A 20,012-nucleotide genomic window follows, 5' to 3' on the forward strand; every position below is an offset into this window, starting at 1 on the left:
CGAGGCATGAAATGTTTGCTTTTTTTTAAGAAAAATGATTCATTTTATCAGAATGAACACGAGCTGGTAAACCTTATTCCTTTTATTTTAGCTCTTGTAACAGGCAATCAAGGCACTGACCATCCCCTTTCTCTCCCTCAGGGGAAGACTCCCTGTTCCGTAACAGTAATCTACTACATAAAAGGAACCACAAACAGGAAAGAGAATAGAAGGAGAGGACAGGAAATTCTCATCACAGCTGAACAAACCTCTATCATTTTAACGTAATAGGGATGGCATTTATGGACTTGTCTGAACTGATGGAAATTTCCAATAGAGGGGAAAATGCATCATCAAAATTAAAAACAAACGTCCAACTATTAGAAATAAGATGGTTAGTTCTAACATTTTTACACCTCTACTTCATCTTCCATGTGACAGACAAAGAATGAATTTGAATCCTGTAAATGACCTATGACAACAGTAACACTTTCTTTTTAAACTATCCTCTAAATAAGAAAAAGAAACTATCCTCTATTATGGACAGAGAATTTATTGGAAAAGCCAAGCAACTAGAGCAAAAAGTTTAAAATGATCTATTACTGTGTATTTCCAAGAAAGAGAAGTAAAACACATTTGACCAGACTGAGAAGTTAAAGGCAATGAGGGTTCATTTCCCCCTTCCTATAAAATAATTCGTTCTCCTTATCTGTGAACCTTCAAGGATCTAATACAGCTACTCCTTACCTTTGGTCAGATGAAAGATAAATCACTCACTAATTTCCAAAAGACCTTGCCATTTCAAGCTCTCCATCCTCAGAGCTGGCAGAGCTGAAGCATCATCTCTTTCCGTCCTTTTGAAAGGAGTTTCACCTCTTTTTCAAAAGCTGTGACTAGAAAGCCATTTTCTCTCTCTCCAAGTACAGTTTAACTCTGTCCTCTGCTTTGTCTACCCTAAACAACGAGAAGGACGACAAAGCCTCAGGAGTGCTCCTTCGGCCCCTTAGAAACAAACCAGCCACCTCTCAGGCTTTTGCACAGCTGCTTCTGTCTTTCTCTGAGAGTCATTCCACCCTGGAGGTTTCCACAAGCAGGGTAACAAAAAGTGGAGCCTAAAAGCGGCTATATGCTATCTGACCTCCAAAATAGACACAGCGCCTTGGGGAAACCAGAGACTCTTGCAAAGAAAAACTTTTTTACAATTAAAAAAATAACAAACTGGGAAAACAAAACAAAATGTATTTCCACATCCCTCACCGTGCACCCCTCCCAGTTTGTCTCAAACTTTTTTTTTTTTTTTTTTTCAACTCATAATAAAGCAGGTTAGTACCAACTACGCTACAAGGGAACCGAATAGGCTGTGTTCATAAAGCATTTAACAGACTGGCCTTCCATTCTCTATTGCCTCCCTCTTGGGTGAGGAGCTACATACCATTTGTTTAAAAAAAAAAAAAATGCCTGAAAGTATGGCATTTTTCCTACACAAGTCTGTCTGATGGCTAATGTGTCACATCACAGAACAAACTGGTATTTCTGCACAGGATCTGCTGAGCCGATAAAGAAAACACGTCTGTGCCGATTGCTTTTACAAACAACATGCTTCGCCTTGACAAAGAAATCAGTCATTCCATTAATAACGGTAAAATCTAAAATCCAGTGATACTGCTGGTGATACAGCAACCTCGACACAGTACTCACAATTTACAGTTTTTATAAACGAACTCAATCATATACGTGATGCTTACAAGATGAAACACATTACATCTTCCGAAGGTTCAGAAAGGTTAAGTGGGACCTGCCCAAGGTTATCTATCAGCTTTATCCAGCGATGGACGTGGATTCGAACCAGTCGGACGCTAAGCTCCTAGCTCTTTTCCCTAGACCCCTCCCAGCTTTAAAAGACCCCCATCCTCTACCCAGAGTAGCCTATTACTCCGGACGACCGGCTCTTCCCCGCCTGGACCAGAGTTGTCTTCTTCAGCTCCAGCAGGGCTTTCGTCCTCCACTACCCTTCCCCCCCGCCCCCCGAGATCATTCTCTGAAAGAAGCGGAAAGGGAGAGGCGACCGAAAGCTTCTGGGGGAAGGGACGATGACACACGGGGGAGCGCGGGACACTGCCCCTGCGGTGGGCTCCTTCAGTCTGCAGCGCGCACCTCCCGACCTCCCCGAAGCCGTCCAGCCCTGGCGCTGGCGAGCTGACCACAGTGCCCCGAATCCTCCCATCATCACCTCAAACTGTCCCTCCCCCACGCCCCTTCGCCTCCGACAGGCAGAGCCCACCCCCACCCCCCAAGTCGAAGTATCCCTCCACCAGGAGTACCCCTCCACCTCTCCCTCCTGTCTCCCACCCTGCTCCCACCACCACTCACTGTCGGTGACTGGGCCCGGCCCTCATGGCTGCTCCGTTGCCGCCCGCCGCCGCCACCGCTGCTACACGCCCCGGCCCCTCAGTCACCGCCGCCGCCGTCGGGACTTGCCGGGAGCCGCTCCTGCGCCTGCGCAACCTGGAGCGCCGGGGCCCTCTCGGGCCGTCCGCGCCTGCGCAACCCACACCGGGGGCGTCTGCCTCAGTGCCTGATGCCCTGGACCCCTGGGTCTCAGGTGGACATGGCCGCTGGCTTCGAGGACTTAGCTTAGAGGCTCTGGTGGCTGCCCCAGGGTCTCAGGCTTCTGGAAGGTAGCGTGGGTTACTAAACGCGGTGCCCATAGGGGCCGTAGACTTAATCGTACTTACAGGATTCTGGATCCCGCTTACACTTAAAGGATTGAATGCTCTGAGATGACCGCTGATAATAAGTTTAGGTTTCTTTCAAGAATACGATCACATCTAAAATGCATTGAGGGGTAACTGTGTAAGAGGTAACTTTGACATTCCTGAATACTCAAGTGCTCAGAAGCCCTGGGGATTTTGTCAGGGAGATGACTACACCTCTAATGCACAGGGACACGGCTAAATTCAGTCTGTTTATCAAGCACATACAGTTTATGGGATGAAAACGCTCCGGGCATCTCATATGTGCCATCAAGGGGCTTATCAGGTTAATAGTTCCCTACTTTCCAACTCTTATTGTGGAGTCTGACTCTTGCAAATTGGTAAAAACTAGGACTTTAGCCCAAGGAAAACCAGCTATCAGCCCCTAGACCACCACCTAGACCCTTGCCTTAGCATAACCCAACAAGAGACTAGGCTCAATTCAGTCCCAGGAATTCAACAATGCAAACTTTTTTTTGGGGGGGGGGGGCATATCTCATGGCTTGTGGGATCTTACTTCCCCAACCAGGGATGGCACCAGGATCCTGGGCAGTGAAAGTGGGGAGTCCTAACCACTGGGAATCCAGGGAATTCCCCTCAACAATACAAACTTGAAAGCTGCAGCCAATGCACTGCAGTCAGAGGGAAGAGGAGATACAGGACTAAACTCTTCTTATCACCATGACTCTTCCTTCCTCCTCTAGCCCTGTCTCCTCTCTACAATTCAGAGTCTGGAGGGATAGAGACCAAGAGTTATTACTTGCAAAAGTATTATCCTTTGGAATGAGAGCACATTTGGCACCAGAGGGGAATTGCAGAGTCAGAAAGGAAGAAGAATCAATATCGACACTATGTCCTGATGAATGGATGACTAAAAAGAAAGCCATAGCTTACCCTGAAACTTCTGGGAACTGTGCCTTAACTCCCCCACCACATGCAGTCCCAGGGAAGGCCTGCTGCAATCTGTATGGAGATGACATATCTTCTTATATTTGAACTGTAAGGATCTCTGGAACCATTTCCCTATTTAAATTTCTTACCCAGGGCAGAATTGTGATTTGTTTTTTGTCTGCCAAGCATTCACTCACTATATCTCATGATAATCATTCAAAGAATCACCCCTACTCCATTTTCAGACCATGTGGATGAGCACATAAGCTCAATCCCAAGTCATTCAGCTCATAACATTCCTTAAGTTTGAATGGTTGTTTCATGGATGGGCATGTAACCCAGTCAGAGTCAAAAATGCACAGAGTTCCTTCTGGGAAAGTCTGTTTCCCTTTCCCACTAACACTGGATATAAGAAGATGTATAATAATATCTGATACTGTTCCAACTGTGTTGACACCAGCAAGGGAGCACCAATCCAAAGAAAGATATAATTTATTCACTCACTGAACAATGTGCCAGACACTGTTCTAGGTGCAGGAGACACAGTAGTGACATATATATATATATATATATATATATATACACACACACATACACACACACAAATTATACATATTCTTTGTCCTCATAGAACTTATAGTCTAGTAGAGGACATATAATAGGAGCAGGCACACAGCATTTACAATGTGCCTAGCACTGTTCTGAGTAAACACTTTACACATATGTGTGTGTGTGAAAGTTGCTCAGTTGTGTCTGACTCTTTGCAACCCCGTGTACTGTATAGCCCGTCAGGCTCCTCTGTCCATGGAATTCTTCAGGCAAGAATATTGGAGTGGGTAGCCATTCCCTCCTCCAGGAGATCTTCCTGACCTAGGGATCAAACTCTGGTGGTTTGCATTGCAGACAGGCAGATTCTTTACCATCTGAGGCACCAGAAAAGCCCACTTTACACATATAAGTACTCTTAATTGTAACAACCCTCTTTTATAACATAACAGTAATCATTATGTCTGTTTTATAGATGAAGAAACTGCAGTAAAGAGAAGTTACTTGCCCTGGGCCACACAGTGAATAATGGGGCTGAGAACCAGAGCCAAGCTGTCTGGCTCAGTTATCTGTGTGCTCAATCAGTGTATTGTTAACTGCTTTGTCATAGGAGGATAAAGGATCCTATAAGAAAATGTAACCTATCATGGAAGGAACAGCCTATGGAAAGACCTGGAAGCGAGAGAGAATACCATGCAATTGGGGGACTAAAAAAAATTCAGTCGAACTCAAAAAGAAGAGTAAAAGAGATGAGACTGGAAAAGTAAGCTGGAGCCACATTAACTGGTTTATACTTTTTCATGAAGGCACTGAAGCAAGGAAGTTACTTGGTTAGATTGGGGCCATCAGGAGATAGGTAAGACCCTGAAGAGCCCTGAGCAGTCTCATAGCATTCCAGACTCATTGCAGGAGTGGTAAATGCTGTGAAGAAAAGCCTGTCTGAGAAAGTGACATTTTAGCTGAAACCTGAATGGGAAGCAGAAGCCAAATCTAAAACATAGGAGGCAGGAACAGCAGGTATAAAGGCCCTGAGGCAGAAATGAGCTTGGTATAATCAAGAGATGGAAAGAAAGCTAGTTTGCCTGATGCCTTGGGAGTAGAAGTAAGCAGAGCTAGATGCATGCAAGGATTCGGATTTATCTAGCTGTAATTGGAGTCCCTTAGAAGGTTTAAAGCTCCATCTCCTTCAAATTCTATCTCCTTAGATCTCTGGAATCCATCTGCTTCTCTCCACCATCTTCACTGCACTATTTTAGTGAGAAGGATAAAATGACACCTATTAGAAAACGACTTGATGGGTCAGGGAAGGTGGTTGTTTGTTTTTTTTTAACTCATTTCCCCTAATTTTTTATGTTATTCCTGAGATTCTTCCCGTGTTATCTGTTGCCATCACTGTGACACTTAGTATGTGTTCCTTGGGTGATTTTACATTTACGTAGCTAAGTTCTTCAACTACTGTTTAACCTGAAATTCCCCTTCATTTTAATTGCAGTTGAAATGGTATTTCATACCATTTCATGAAACACTATTTCTATTTTTCTGATTGTTGGCTGTCTCGTATTTAGTAGCATCTTGTTTTTTGGACACCCATATGCCCAAAGAACATCCGGAATATCATGTTCCAAAAAGTCCATTTCTTCTACAAACAGAGAAGGCAACCTGAAAGCTGGAGCCTGACACCATTTGCAAATCATCAGTGCATTTGGCTGCCCAAGGCTCTGTCATTCTGTGTCACTTAGAGCTTATCGAACACTCAGCCTTCATTCCCACAACAGCAGTCTGGCCAGTTGGTTCTTACCATCCTCCAACAATTCTCCCATCTCTGTCCTATATCATCAATTTCTTCCTCTTTACTAGGTCGCTACCATAAGCAAACAAAAACCTCCCATCTTTAAAAAAAAAAAGTAAATCCTCTCTTAACTCCACCCCTCTTTCCCTCTCTTCTATTACCACTCTCTCTTGCTCTGCTCCTCTGGGAAGTTTCCCCTGTGGTAAATCCCTTCAGTTGTGTCTGACTCTGCGACCCCATGGACTGTAGCCTGCCAGGCTCCTCTGTTCATGGGATTCTCCAGGCAAGAATACTGGGGTAAGTTACCATGTCCTCTGCCTGGGGATCTTCCTGACCCAGGGATTGAACCCAAATCTCCTATTTCTTCTGCATTGGCAGGCAAGTTCTTTACTACTAGCACCATCTGGGAAGGTCCTGCTGCTGCTGCTGCTAAGTCGCTGTCCGGCTACCCTCAATTCCTCTCCCCTCACTCTCTCTTGGAGAAGGCAATGGCACCCCACTCCAGTACTCTTGCCTGGAAAATCCCATGGAGGGAGGAGCCTGGCGGGCTGTAGTCCATGGGGTCGCTAAGAGTCGGACACGACTGAGCTACTTCACTTTCACTTTCGTGCATTGGAGAAGGAAATGGCAACCCACTCCAGTATTCTTGCCTGGAGAATCCCAGGGAAGGGAGAGCCTGGTGGGCTGCCGTCTATGGGGTCGCGCAGAGTCGGACACGACTGAAGCGACTTAGCAGGAGCAGCAGCATTCTCTCTCTTAAATCCACTCGGTTTAGGCTTTCACGCAAACCATCCCACTGAAACCGACCCTGTCAGGTCACAGGTCGGGTATCTCTCTATCTCTCTTTCTCCCTTTCTCTCTCTCTCTCTCTCATACACACACACACTCACACACGAAGCTCCCTGGATACAAGTCCCGTGCTGGAGATTTTTGTCCGTTTTGTTCTTTGTTGTATCCTCAACACCTCCAATCCTCGCGACATTTCTCTCTCAATTCCAAAAGTCTGACTGAGGCGTCAAAGGATGAAGAGAGGGCTTAGGGCCACAAATCAGCCAAGGTATATCAGGATCCTAGGCAGCTAAAATAATCCCGGAGATCATAGGTGACTAAGCAGCTTCTTCTCCTTTTCCAGACCCTCTGGTTTTTCTCCAAAAAGGATGGGCTCAGAGAGGAGGTAGTAGCCGAAGTTTATAGGAGGGAAATCCGGGTTTGCTGCTTATCGGGACCACAGACCCACAGACCACTCCTTACAGGAGGCTCCCGTACAGCTAAGGCACAGATTGCCAGAGGCCGCTGCGGACGCTAGGCCAAACCAGAGGGCCACTGGGTGGGGGTCATGCAAGCCTCAGGCTGGAGAGGACTAAAAAGAACCTCAGCGGGAGCGGTACAAGGTCCCACGCCTCCGGATCATTACTTCTACGCTGCGCGAGTTTCTCCTGCTTACAGAAGTCGGAAGCTAAGAGAAAGATTTTGCCGCTCGGCCTCGTGGGAGATGTAGTCTTTCATGAGGAAGGGCTAGACAGGCCTTTTACAAAACTTTGGCAGGAGAAGAATAAAACACGATGCGTATCGGAGTCCAAAACGATTGTGATGCTCACACCAACTCTGAATACACTTTTCCCCCTTTTCTTAGCCTCGGGCCGTCTCCAGAGAGGATCCAACCCCAGCCCACCTCCAACGTCCCATGCTCCTCCGCTCTGTTTGGGCCGATCTAGCTCTCTCCCGCTCGCTCGCTTCTCCGCCGCGCTGTCCAATCGTAGGTGCGTTCCCAGCAGTTCCCGGAGTGCCTTGCGTCTGCCATGGCTGCCTCCAGCTGGCGCGGGGCTGTGCTCCTTCGAACCGTGTCGGGGCTCTGGCAGGCAGGTCCTGATGCTGCGAGGGAATGGATGACCCGGCTCCCCTCTCTCTTGGGTTTTCAGCAGAGGTGCGTTTCCTGTGTAGCGGGCCCGGCCTTCTCTGGTCCCCGCCTGGCTTCGGCTTCACGCCCTAACGGCCAGAACTCAGCCCTGGATTGCTTCCTCGGACTCTCTCAGCCAGACAACTCGTTGCCTTTTCGCGTCCCCGCCGTGTCCGTGCACAGAGGTAAAGAATGCAGATAAATTTGTCCGCGACTGTCACGGCTTTAGCACTGCAAGTCCCGTGTTAAGGAAACCCCTCAGTCTCTGGGGCTATCATCTTTGGCTCTATATTGTAGAAGACGATCTTGAGGACCCGAGAGATAGAGGCGAGCAGTGAAGGATCTCACAGGAAAGAAATACTAGGTTCTAAGAGTTTTCGAGGTAGAAGGAACCGATCTATTCCCAACCAGCGACGCCCACAAAGAGCAGGAAATTAAAGGGCCACAGGATGGCAGAGTTGTGGCTCTCTCTCCCAACGTGGGGCGCAAACTCGACCCCAAAATGCCCCATCTACTTACCAAGACACGGAGTTACAGTTGGTCCTTGAACAACTGGGGGCAGAGATATTAAAAATGCTGAACCCGCGCAATCGAAAGTCCTTGTATAACGTATTATTGGCCCTCCATAAGTGCAGTTCCTTACATACCCACAATTCCAGATCCAAGGATTCAACCAAGTACAGAAACCAACATTTAATGGGGGGATGGGGAGGGCGGAATCCTGTGTGTAAGTGGACCAGCCCAGTTCAAACCCATGTTGTTTAATGGTCAACTATGAATAGCACTCTCTTTTCTTCAAGTAGCATAGACTAGAGGCTGAACACAAAAACTGGTCATTGCGATGCAGTGTCATAGGAGCGAATACTGAAAGACTTGGAGAGCCTTCATAGTACCCTTCGTAGGGTGAGACAGCTGAGGGAATTTCTGGCTTTATCTGGTATGGTGATACTTTAACACATGTGCATACATTTACTGGGCACACAATATGATTCCACAAGGTTATTGAGTGCAAGGCGTTGTACTGAGATGTTTTACACAACTGTCAGTTGTCAAAAGAAGGTTATACAGTAACTGAGTACCATTGATACCATTTGTTTTACATATGACAAAACGAGAAAATTTGATAAAGGCATATAAACAAACTAATGGGCAAACAAAATCTCAAAGCCAGGTCTCGACTTCAACCTGGTGCACTAATCTCTTATCCATACTCTCTTTGTGGACAGGTAGGGCTATGTACCGGAGAAGGCAATGGCACCCCACTCCAGTACTCTTGCCTGGAAAATCCCATGGACAGAGGAGCCTGGTAGGCTGCAGTCCATAGAGTCGAGAGGAGTTGGACACGACTGAGCGACTTCACTTTCAGTGTTCACTTTCATGCACTGAAGAAGAAAATGGCAACCCACTCCAGTGTTCTTGCCTGGAAAATCCCAGGGATGGGGGAGCCTGGTGGGCTGCCGTCTCTGGGGTTGCACAGAGTCGGACACGACTGAAGCAACTTAGCAGCAGCAGCAGCAGCAACAGCAGCGGGGCTATGTACCTGACGGAGGATCCAGATTGTACTGCCTCTCACTCCCCTCCTGTCTCCTCATGCAGATGAGCAAGATCTCCTCTTGGTCCATCGCCCCGACATGCCTGAGAACCCCCGAGTCCTACGAGTGGTCCTCCTGGGTGCCCCAAATGCAGGAAAGTCTACACTCTCCAACCAGCTGCTGGGCCGAAAAGTATGTTGCATCCTTGACCCTTCCCTCTCCCCTTTTCATTTCTCACTTCTTACTGTGCCTTTGTGGATTGTTCCAGAGGGATCCAGGACCTCACTTGGGATTTCTTTCTTCCTGGCAGGTATTCCCTGTCTCCAAGAAAGTGCACACCACTCGCAGTCAAGCTCTGGGGGTCATCACAGAGAAAGAGACCCAGGTGGTGGGTACTTGCAATGGATGTCCAGCAAACAGGACAGAGGGTGAAGCTAAGACAGTCTCCCTTAACGATTGGACCCTTCGAAAATGATGTTTAGATCCACTTTTCTTAGGGAAGGGGGTGCTCTTCCTTTAGACCTGGAGCAGTTCTCTCTCTTGCCTTACCCCTCTGGTATCTAGTCACAGAGGTCTCATTGCCTCTTTACTGCTTCCTAATATTCCATATATTCACAGTTGTCCTCCTCCTCCTGGATCCTGTGTATTGACAGAAGTAAAACAGCTGGAGGATAAAAATCTAAAGTCAGCTCAGCCAAGAAGTGGGGGCAGGCTCCTGACATCAAGGGTGGGTGGCTTTTCACTCCCCAGTCATAATCTTTCCTCCTGGGGTTGGGGACCTGGGCATCTCTTTCCTGATTTTAGATCCTACTTGACACACCTGGCCTCATCAGCCCTGCTAAACAGAAAAGGTAACAGCTGGGGGAACAGGGAGTCGTTGGGGGGAAAGGTGTTGAACAGAGAGTGGGGCGATTCCATCCTAGGGGCTGGAAAACCCCCTGTCACACCCCACCCCTCCTCAGGAATGCATCACTCACCAGACCTTCCTGACCTATGTGTGTCTGTCCCTTAGGCACCATCTGGAGCTCTCTTTGTTGGAAGATCCGTGGAAGAGCATGGAATCTGCTGACCTGGGTTAGGCTCAGGCTAGGAATCTGAGGCCCAGTTTTCATGGTCATGGCCTGTCATTCCTGGTAGTTTGGGGGGTTGGGGGTTGGCCAGATGCCATACCCTGGAAGTTTTTTCTGCGGGTGGGGGAAAGAGTGATCATAACCCTGTCCTCCTCCATACGCTGCCGACTGCCAGTTGTGGTACTTGTGGATGTCTCGGACAAGTGGACTCGGAACCAGCTCAGTCCCCAGGTGCTCCGGTGCTTGACCCAGTTCTCCCAAGTCCCCAGCATCCTTGTCATGAACAAGGTGAGCCCCACCTACCTGAGGAAGGGGTCTCCTTCGAGGAGACTGACCTTCACTGACCACAGTCTTCTGCCCATCGCCCACCCCCAGGTTGATTGCCTGAAGCAGAAGTCCGTTCTCCTAGAGCTCACAGCCGCCCTCACTGAAGGTGTGGTCAACGGCAAGAAGCTCAAAACGAAGCAGGCCTTGCGCTCACGGCCAGACACCCACTGCCCTAGCCCAGCAGCTCAGGGCCCAAACCCACAGCCTGTGAGAGACCCTCAGCAGATGGGCTGGCCCCATTTCCAGGAGATCTTCATGTTGTCAGCCCTAAGCCAGGAGGATGTAAAAACACTGAAGGTCAGTTAGCCTGGCTCTTGGTGTGCAGCAGGTGAAGACAAGCCTCAAGAGTTCCTCCTGGAAGTGAGAGTGAGAGGGAAGTCCTGCTTGGGACTGATACACTGACTTCTTCCCTCTCTGCCCATAGCAATACCTCCTGGCACAGGCCCGGCCAGGGCCCTGGGAGTTCCACAGTGAGGTCCTCACCAGCCAGACACCTGAGGAAATCTGTGCCAACATGATCCGAGAGAAGCTCTTAGAGTACCTGCCCGAGGAGGTGCCCTACAACGTACAGCAGGTGTGGGCACAGTGAGGGATCCGGGGGCTCCACCTGGAACAGGGCAGCTAGGTCCCCAAGAGCAGGGCTAGGGGACCTGCCTGACCAGTCACGATGTCTCCTTGTGCAGAAAACGGTGGTCTGGGATGAAGGGCCAAGTGGGGAGCTGGTGATCGAGCAGAAGCTTCTGGTGTCCAAAGAATCTCACATGGTGAGCAGGGCTGGGCTTGGAGGAGGGACCAGGACTCTGTTAGGCAGAGGTTCTTCCCGACTGCCTGACAGCCAGCTAACGGCCCTCTTTTTGACCCCACCCTCAGAAGATCCTGATCGGTCCGAAGGGGTACCTAATCGCTCAGATCGCACAGGAGGTGGGCCGCGACCTCATGAACATCTTCCTCTGTGAAGTTCAGCTCCGCCTGTCTGTGAAACTCCTCAAGTGACCACCCTCCGCTGTCTTTTCCAAGACGTCCCCGCCCAAGCTGCTGGCGGGAGCCACTAACCAGAACTGCCTGCAGGGCCTGGAGCCAGGCATGGACACCAATAGGCTGACTGACTGCTGGCTGGCCTGGCCGAGTCTGCACCACATCTGCCGAGTCATGCCTCCTGCTGGAGCCTTCCTCCTTCAACCTGCTTTAGCTGGGTTCCCAGGTGGTTCCTCTGCTTGGGGCTATAGCTACTTGGGTCTTAGAAGCTGGCCCTTTGGTGCAGAGCACTGTTTCCCACTGGCTTTGGGCCCAGAGTCTCTGAGTTGCCAGTTGTCAGCAAAGAGGAGACCTTTCCCCTCCGCACTCAGTTCGTCCACTTGGCAGTTGTGTAAGGACCCATGTGTTCTGAGTGAGATAGTGCCCCTCATCTACTCCTCATGTCCTTGATCCCTCCCACCCCACCCCATCTCCAATCTCAAATGCGAATAAAGTTCAAAGACAAACATTCTGGTTCTCATCTTTATTTCTTTAGAACAGGAAAGAGAAAACTCACTCATTCCCTCACCCCCACACCATGGTCTGAGCTGGAGCTTCCCTCCCTTTGGTAGTCTGCTCCAGGGATCCGAACAATCTTCTTGGCACGTTTTCTGGGTGCAGCAAGAGAACCGTTACCATTACTAAACTCAGTAATGGTAACGGTTTCCTCGCCACCCCAAGTGCCCTGGCGGTCGGCAGGCTGTGATAGGCAGAGCAGTGAGCATGGTGGGCTTAACAGCAACCCCTGGCCTCCTCCGCTGGCTCCAGAGCTGGGAGCACCCGGACTAGTACATCATCTATACTGTAGTGTCTCGTTGCAAACTTACAGTATATGATGATATCCCAGTCAGGGCCCTGCGGGAGGCGCAGGGAGCATGGCTCAGAGAACGAGGGGCAGAGAGAGACAAGCACTAGGGGCGGAGCAGGACAGGGCCAGGCTGGACACACACAGCCCCCCACTCCCTGGGAGACATCTTGACTCTCTGATCAAGGACATCCTGAAGGGGACTTATCCAAAGAGCCTTTCAGAGCTAGGGTCTGTTGAGAACTTAGGGACCCAGCGCTGGTGTGAAACAAGCCAGAGATCACAATGAAGCAGAAGATTCCCTCTGATCAGACCCACAAGCAGATGGAGCCAGAGGAGGAACACTTACCTGGAGCTGAAACTGCAGACCAAGGAGGCCTTTAGAAGTAGGGAGGCCTGTCCCTGCCTCTCCACCCCAGCTGCCCCTTTTTAATGCACCTGCTGGCCCCTCCCCTTGGGTGGGGTACTTTTCCCGGGCTCTGGAAGGCTCTATCTCTTAACCCTTTCCTTGCTAGTCTCCTTGGACTGAGGACTATTGGCCCTTCTTCCCATTAGGCCCTTTGTCACATATTCTTTTATGGAACTTGTTAAGCTTAGGAGCCACCCTCCACTCTCATCCATGAAACTGGTCACCCATCTGCTGGGAGGAGAAAAAAAAACAACCTCACCCCAGCCATCCTTTAGGGCTTAATTACTGATCAGAGCCCTGGGAAGGTAGTGGTGGTGGGTTCCGGTGTTAGGAACATAAAGAATCCTCCTGCCAATGCAGAAGACTTAAGAGACATGGGTTGGGTTCGATCCCTGGATTGGGAAGATCCCCTGGAGAAGGGAATGGCAACCCACTTCAGTATTCTTGCCTGGAGAATTTCATGGACAGAGGAGCCTGGCGGGCTATAGTCCATGGGGTCACAAAGAATTGGACACAACTGAAGCAACTAAGCATGCATATTAGTTTGAATCTCTGTAAGGCAGGGAGAGTCCTGACAGCTGGATTTTGGGGCAAGCTCTGACCTAAATTCCGGTCCCCAGGCCCCTTCTATGTTTCTGCTGAGCCTAAGAAGGCCAGAGCCCTTGCCAACCTCTGCCATGGCAAGGTTCTGTAAGTGGAAGGGTCCTCTGCTGGGAGATGTGAGGGCAACTGAATCCCAAGCTCATGTGGGAGCCAGCCTAGGAATGGGTAGGGACCTGTTCTTCAAAGCTCATGGCCCCTAGGGTGAGAGCCTGGCCGTATTGGTTCTCTGCCTCTGGGGAAGGTGAGTCTCTTGGAGTAGCAACTTCTCAAAGCTGAGCCTCTGTAACTTGGACTCCCATTCTGGGGAACACCTGGGCCTCTCTGCTTCCTCTCCTTCCTCCCTCCTAGACCATCTGGTATGTGTGCTGGGAGGCAGTTACACCCCTCTGCGGGGGCAGATGAGGCCAAGATGGGGAATGAGAGGGAGAGACTCAACCTTCTTTTGGTTTCTTGGAGATATTTTACCTCCTGTCACAGAACCTTGGCACATGCTCTTCCCTGTTTGGCACAATCTTCCCTCCTTTCTTGTCTCCTTAACTCCTGTTCTCTCTTTAGATCTTAAAGTGTTATCTCTGCAGGGAAGTCTTCCCTGGCTAAATTCCCCTGTTGTGGGCTCACCTATTTGTGTGGTTATTCATATTAAGCAAATTTTCACAAGGGCCTGCTTTATTCACTGATGTCTGTCTACCGCAACGAAAGTGAAAGTGTTAGTCGCTCCGGTCGTGTCTGACTCTTTACGACCCCGTGGACAGAGGACTCCACGGGCAGTCTGTAGCCCGCCAGGCTCCTCTGTCCATGGGATTCTCCAGGCAAGATTACTAGAGTGGGTTGCCATTCCCTCCTCAATGGATCTTCCCAACTCAGGGATCGAACCTGGGTCTCCCTCATTGCAAGTGGATTCTCTACTGTATGAGCCACCAGGGAAGCCCCTCTGCCACAGAGCAGTGACTAAATAACATGTCGAATGAGTGATGTCATGTGGGGGAGGGGAGAGACTTTGACCTGAGAAGGCAGACAGACAAAGCTGTGGCTGTCTCAGGCAAGTCATTTTCTTGGACAGTCCCCATTCCCTTTTGTAAAAGGGAATAATAGCAGTCCCCAGTTTGCAGAGTCCTGAAAGCTAAGTGATGAGCTGCTGGTCAAGCACTTAGCACTGTGCTCGTCCTGGCCCACAGGGGCTTTGTTGTTGTTTAGTGGCTAAGTCGTGTCCAACTCTTTTTGACCTCATGGACTGTAGCCCTCCAGGCTCCTCTGTCCATGAAATTCTCCAAGCAATACTGGAGTGGGTTGCCATTTCCTTCTCCTGGAGATCTTCCCAATCCAGGGATCAAACCCCAGTCTCCTGCATTGCAGCCGGATTCTTTACTGCAGAACCACCAGGGAAGCCTTTTAACAATTTCCACCTCACGCCCTGCTCCGAGGGGCTCACTGAAGACCCGTTATTGAACATCTGAAAACTCATCAAATACTCTTGAAAGCAGCTAGAGGCCATTGAGGACATCCAGGTTTAGAGATAACAGGCCTCAGGTGACAGCCCCGATTCCATTGTTCCAGCTCTGTGGCTCTGGAGCCAGTGCTCCTCCCTTCATTTTCCCCATATGTGAGATGGGCGCTTTCCACACTGACCTCACGTGGCGGTTACAAGGATTAAGTGAGCACTCATGTCAAACTGTACATGGAACAACAGACTGGTTCTAAATTGGGAAAGGAGTATATCAAGGCTGTATGTTGTCAACCTGCTTATTTAACTTATATGCAGAGTACATCACGAGAAATGCCGGGCTGGATGAAGTACAAGCTTCAAGATTGCTAGGAGAAATATCAATAATCTCAGATATGCAGATGACACCACCCTTATGGCAGAAAGCAAAGAAGAACTAAAGAACCTCTTAATGAAAGTGAAAGAGGAGAGTGAAAAAGTTGGCTTAAAACTCAAAATTCAGAAAACTAAGATGGCATCTGGTCCCATCACTTCATGGCAAATAGATGGGGAAACAATGGAAACAGTGACAGACTATTTTTGGGGGCTCCCATATCACTGTAGATGGTGACTGCAGCCATGAAGTTAAAAGACTCTTGCTCCTTGGAAGAAAAGCTGTGACCAAACTAGACAACATATTAAAAAGCAGAGACATTACTTTCCCAACAGAAGTTCGTCTAGTCAAAGCTATGGTTTTTCCAGTAGTCATGGATGGATGTGAGAGTTGGACCATAAAGAAACCTGAACACAGAAGAATTGATGCTTTTGAACTGTGGTGTTATAGAAGACTCTTGAGATAAGTCTCTTGGATTGCAAGGAGATCCAACCAGTCCATCCTAAAGGAAATCAGTCCTGAATATTCACTGGAAGGACTGATGCTGACCCTGAAACTCCAATACTTTGGCCACCTGATGTGAAGAACTGACTCACTGGAAAAGACCCTGATGCTGGGAAAGATTGAAGGTGGGAGGAGAAAGGGATGACAGAGGATGAGATGGTTGGATGGCATCACCGACTCGATGGACATGAATCTGAGTAAGCTCCGGGAGTTGGTAATGGAAAGGGAAGTCTGCCGTGTTGCAGTCCATGGGGTTGCAAAGAGTCAGACATGACTGAGTGACAGAACTGAACATGTCAAACACCCAGATCGGAGCCCAGCACCCATGAGCCCCTGTCAACTTTTTTCCCTCCTTCCCCATTTCACTCGCTTGCTGTGGGACTGCAGGCTAAGTGCCACATTTTTTAACTTTGGCGGTCATATACATATTACCAAGTTGCAAGATTTAAGTGAGAATGTGGGTGAGCAGCCTTCATAGACCCAGATGCTTTACCCAGTGAGGAGTTCCCCTTGTCTACTCCTGCCCTTTTGGACCCTCACTTCCTGGTCCTGTGACCCTAAAGATAGTCCAGGTTCCCCTCCCAGAGTCAAATCTTCAGGCACTAGGGCCAAATTCAGGCCACTCACTGCCTAGGTTTCTACTTAGACCAAGGGCCAAGTCCAAGGGTGAGCTTGGACAGAACTCAAGGATCCTGGAGGTAGTGGAGAGAGATATCTCCACCAGCCAGAGACCTTGTGACTGTGGCCCTGAGCTGGGGTGGAGGGTGCTGCCATCAGGGTGTGGGCTGGTGGAGAGTCGGAGCCTGGGTGGGGTAGTTTGATTAGCAGACTCGGGGCTATCAGGGGTGGGGGCCTTTCTTCTTATCAGGAGCTTGCAGGGGCCACAGTAGAAGCTGAGGACACTTTGTTCTGAGGGCTGTCTCCTGGATGGCTACTTTTCCATCCCTCTGCCTCCATATAGCCTTGAGGGGAGTTAGAGTGGGGTCCTTCTCCCTTTCTGCAGGTCACAGAAACCCCTGGTGACCAGCATAGGGTTGGGGAATTCATTTCTGGTCCTTGGGCCAAGGCTTGTATGTTAACTGCTTTTGCTTCAGACTTCAAGCTTCAGGGCTCTCCTGAGCCCGAGGTGGGCTGGGACCTTCCAAAGTCTGGTTCCGATTCCCGCCACTGCAGCTTTTAACCTTTGACTGTTATTTTGGCCTTCTTTGGATGAAGTTCTGAAACTCAGCATATGCTGAGTGATGAAATTAAGGATAGTCAGATCTGAAAGAGTGCTTCAAAATCATGGGTTCAAGTCACTCTTTTCTACAGAAGAGGAAACTCAGGCCCAGAGGAGGGGCGGGTATCACCCAAAGCCTCAGGGTCCCCTCCACCTCACAGCATCAGGGGACCCAGAACACTATGAGAAATAGGCAGGCAGGAGTCAGTACCAAAGACACAGATGGCACACAGGTATGATGCCTACATAGACACATAACACACAGAGATACACAGCTTTTAAAAATGGACTCAGCTAGTAAAATTACTCTTAATTTCCTCTCGGTTGTTTTACTAAGTTTCATAAAATTGGCAATTTTGTACAAAGATATAAGAAGGCCAAAATATGTCATTCAATGTTTCACAGCACAGAGAGTTAGCATCAGAGCTCATCTTAGAACCAAGGACTTTGAGAAGTTCTGGGAAATTCTGGCTCTCCTGTATTGCTTTAGAAACAGGAGGCCCAAAGCAAGAGCCTGGTGTGGTTCTAGGAGTTTCACAGATGTGACAAGAAAAGCTAGAAAACTGAGCAAATCCTTATTTTCCGGGTTGGGCTTGTGATCTGGGGCTTTGTTGGAGATTACTACCAGTGATTACCTTTTATTCCGGCTTGGTTTCATCTTGACCAGCCTGTGAAGCTTCTTCTGACCCTCCCTGAAGATTGCCCCTGTGTCCAGGCTTGGACCTGCTCTGTTTTCCTCATCACATTGTGAGAATTTATCTGATCCCTTATTTGTCCCATAACGACTCTACAAGTAGGCACCTTGTCTGATTCTTCCCTGTGGCCCCAGCACCCTTCATGGGCCTTATCCTGAGAGGTGCTCAGAGAAACCCTGACACTGAAGAAATGCCCCGCAGACAACGAGCAGTGTGTGCTTATGTTCTCAACATGTTCCCTTACACACTGTAAGCCTGTTGGCCCCACGAGCAAGCACACAAGGTAAGCACGAACTCAGGTGTGGCGGGTCCTAGCAATGGCTTCCCTGGGAGCTTTGCCACATCCATCAGTCTCCAAAAGATGACTGCCTGCCAATGTTATAACAGAGAAACTGAAGCTCCAGGAGGAAACTCAGGGCCCTGGGTCACACAGTAGTCGGGAAAAGAGGCAGGACAGCAACCCCACTCTCCAAACTCTAGATCCCTGACTCCAGGCCCAAAGCTGCTATGAATGAGGTTGATTTCATGTGTGCGTCTGTGGGGCCTTTCAGAGTCTCAGACGCAATGGAATCAGACCTGAGCTTTGCCACTTACCTACCAAGCACATGGCTTGCTTTGTCTCTCGGGATGAGCTTCAGCCTCCTCATCTCTAAACTGGGGCCGACCTTGGGAAGACTCAGTGAAAGAATGTGTGGGAAGCTCCCAACGAAGCCGGGATTCCCTCCCGGCTTCCGCTTCCTCAGATCCTCCCACCCATCCCACCCCTCGTTTAGCCTCTTCTACACCTGCTCTTGGTCATCTCCAACCCACCAACATTCCTCTCTCCTTTCTCTGACCTCCTATGGTTCATGAAGTGGGCCCTCGCATGGAGCTCACTGCCCTGGACTCACAGTCAGGGCAGAACCGCCGCTTGAACCAGAGCCTCAGCCTGTACGGTTCAGAGGTCGTGCCTGAGAGGTCTTAACTTTCCTTCCTGACCACTGGCCCAGCACTGATGCAGAGCCAGAGGGAAAAGCGTGGCATTGGATCCGTCAGAGCCCAGGCTCCATTGCAACCTACCAAGTGGGCCTGGGCCCCGCCCAACTCGTGGAAACTTGCTTTCCTTAGTAAAATGGGCTTAAAATGCCATCTTTTTCCTGACTGTAGTACAGGTGAAATGAGACATAGAGCTGAAAATTTGTAACCTAGAGCCTGACTCCTCCGTAACAGGAGATTAGCAAACGCCAGTCTCCTTCCCTTTACGCTTTGCATGGCTTTTCCTGCTCGTCCTCCCCAGGAGGGCATGTTTAGCTGAGGCCTGCATGGTCACTCACATATCTGCCAGGTACGCATGGGAGCTCACACCTGCCCAGGCTCACATTGAGGCAGAAATAGAAACTTCCTAGCCCATGCCTCCCTAGCTCTGTTCATTAGCTCCCAGTTCTCTTGGTCAGTGGGAGGCCCCATGTCCAGACTCAGGCCATGCCCACTTCTGTCTCCTGGCACCGTCCTGAAGGTGGCTGTTAGGTGGGGAAGGATCTCCAGGGAGCCTGGGTGTTCCTTTCTGCTCAAATCCTTCCCGCCATCAGCCTGGCCCCTGCCTCCCTCCCTCCCTGCCAGGACAACCTCTCTGCTTCACAGCTGCTGTGAAAGAGATAGGCAGCCTGGATTATCAGGCCGGAGGAGGCTCCCCATGGCAGCCCCCATCTCCACCCTGGCAAAGGTTCCAGGGCTTAACCCCCTCTGTGCTGGGCCCTCACCCCGACTGAGTCTGGTTCCAGGCTCTGGGCACGAGGCCTGGTTCTCCTCACTCTGGCAGGTGTGATGACTCACCCTTCCCCCGTCACTGCCCATTTCATGCCTCCAGCATCCTTCAAGCCTCCTTCAGCAAGACCCCTGCCTTTTCCCAGGGCCCTCTGGTCGTCTCCTCTGGCTAGCCACCGTCTCTGACACAAAGGCTAAACAGGCCCATCTCCTGGTTAGGGGCCGGTGCAGTTCACCCAGGCCTTCCTTTCCTGAATGTCAACAGGAAGTAGTGAAAAGAGAACAGGAGCCTCAGAGTCTGGGAGTCTGGCTTCCAGTTCTGGTTCTAGCTCAGACTCTGTGTGACCTCAGGCAAGTTTCTCCACGTCCATGCCCCTTGGTGATTTCATAAAACGGAGGGCAGTAGCTCTTTTCACAGGGTT

The 20,012-nt window shown here is 49.7% G+C and overlaps 2 protein-coding genes and 2 non-coding genes across 6 annotated transcripts in view; 1 reads left to right on the forward strand and 3 right to left on the reverse strand.

The window, feature by feature from the left end:
- FAM222B (family with sequence similarity 222 member B) overlaps positions 1 to 2,455 on the reverse strand; it is a 54,945-nt gene extending 52,490 nt beyond the window's left edge. For both annotated transcript variants that reach the window (XM_024980663.2, XM_003587387.6), the window contains exon 1: positions 2,350 to 2,455. The gene's annotated coding sequence lies outside the window, so the exon portion shown is untranslated. The remainder of the gene's footprint in view (positions 1 to 2,349) is intronic.
- Positions 2,456 to 7,741: 5,286 nt separating this feature from the next.
- ERAL1 (Era like 12S mitochondrial rRNA chaperone 1) lies at positions 7,742 to 12,267 on the forward strand. 2 transcript variants are annotated; one of them, XM_015458572.2, is made up of 10 exons: positions 7,742 to 8,040; positions 9,452 to 9,579; positions 9,698 to 9,775; positions 10,192 to 10,238; positions 10,400 to 10,461; positions 10,633 to 10,745; positions 10,833 to 11,081; positions 11,209 to 11,358; positions 11,468 to 11,548; positions 11,658 to 12,267. In XM_015458572.2, exons 1-10 carry the CDS (start codon positions 7,758 to 7,760, stop codon positions 11,775 to 11,777), a joined length of 1,311 nt encoding a protein of 436 aa, XP_015314058.1. In that variant the 5' UTR covers positions 7,742 to 7,757; the 3' UTR covers positions 11,778 to 12,267. The 2 variants fall into 2 exon arrangements, with proteins under 2 accessions (XP_015314058.1, NP_001092492.1); NM_001099022.2 differs by having other exon boundaries at positions 7,744 to 8,040; positions 11,655 to 12,267.
- A 141-nt stretch (positions 12,268 to 12,408) lies between these two features.
- On the reverse strand, positions 12,409 to 12,479 carry MIR451 (microRNA mir-451). Its single transcript, NR_031059.1, has one exon. It is a non-coding gene; the product is annotated as a microRNA mir-451 (primary transcript).
- Positions 12,480 to 12,570: 91 nt separating this feature from the next.
- Positions 12,571 to 12,654, reverse strand: MIR144 (microRNA mir-144). Its single transcript, NR_031025.1, has one exon. It is a non-coding gene; the product is annotated as a microRNA mir-144 (primary transcript).
- Between the last annotated feature and the right edge of the window lie 7,358 nt (positions 12,655 to 20,012).

This window comes from Bos taurus, chromosome 19 (genome assembly GCF_002263795.3).
Source record: "Bos taurus isolate L1 Dominette 01449 registration number 42190680 breed Hereford chromosome 19, ARS-UCD2.0, whole genome shotgun sequence".
NCBI classification, from domain to species: domain Eukaryota; kingdom Metazoa; phylum Chordata; class Mammalia; order Artiodactyla; family Bovidae; genus Bos; species Bos taurus.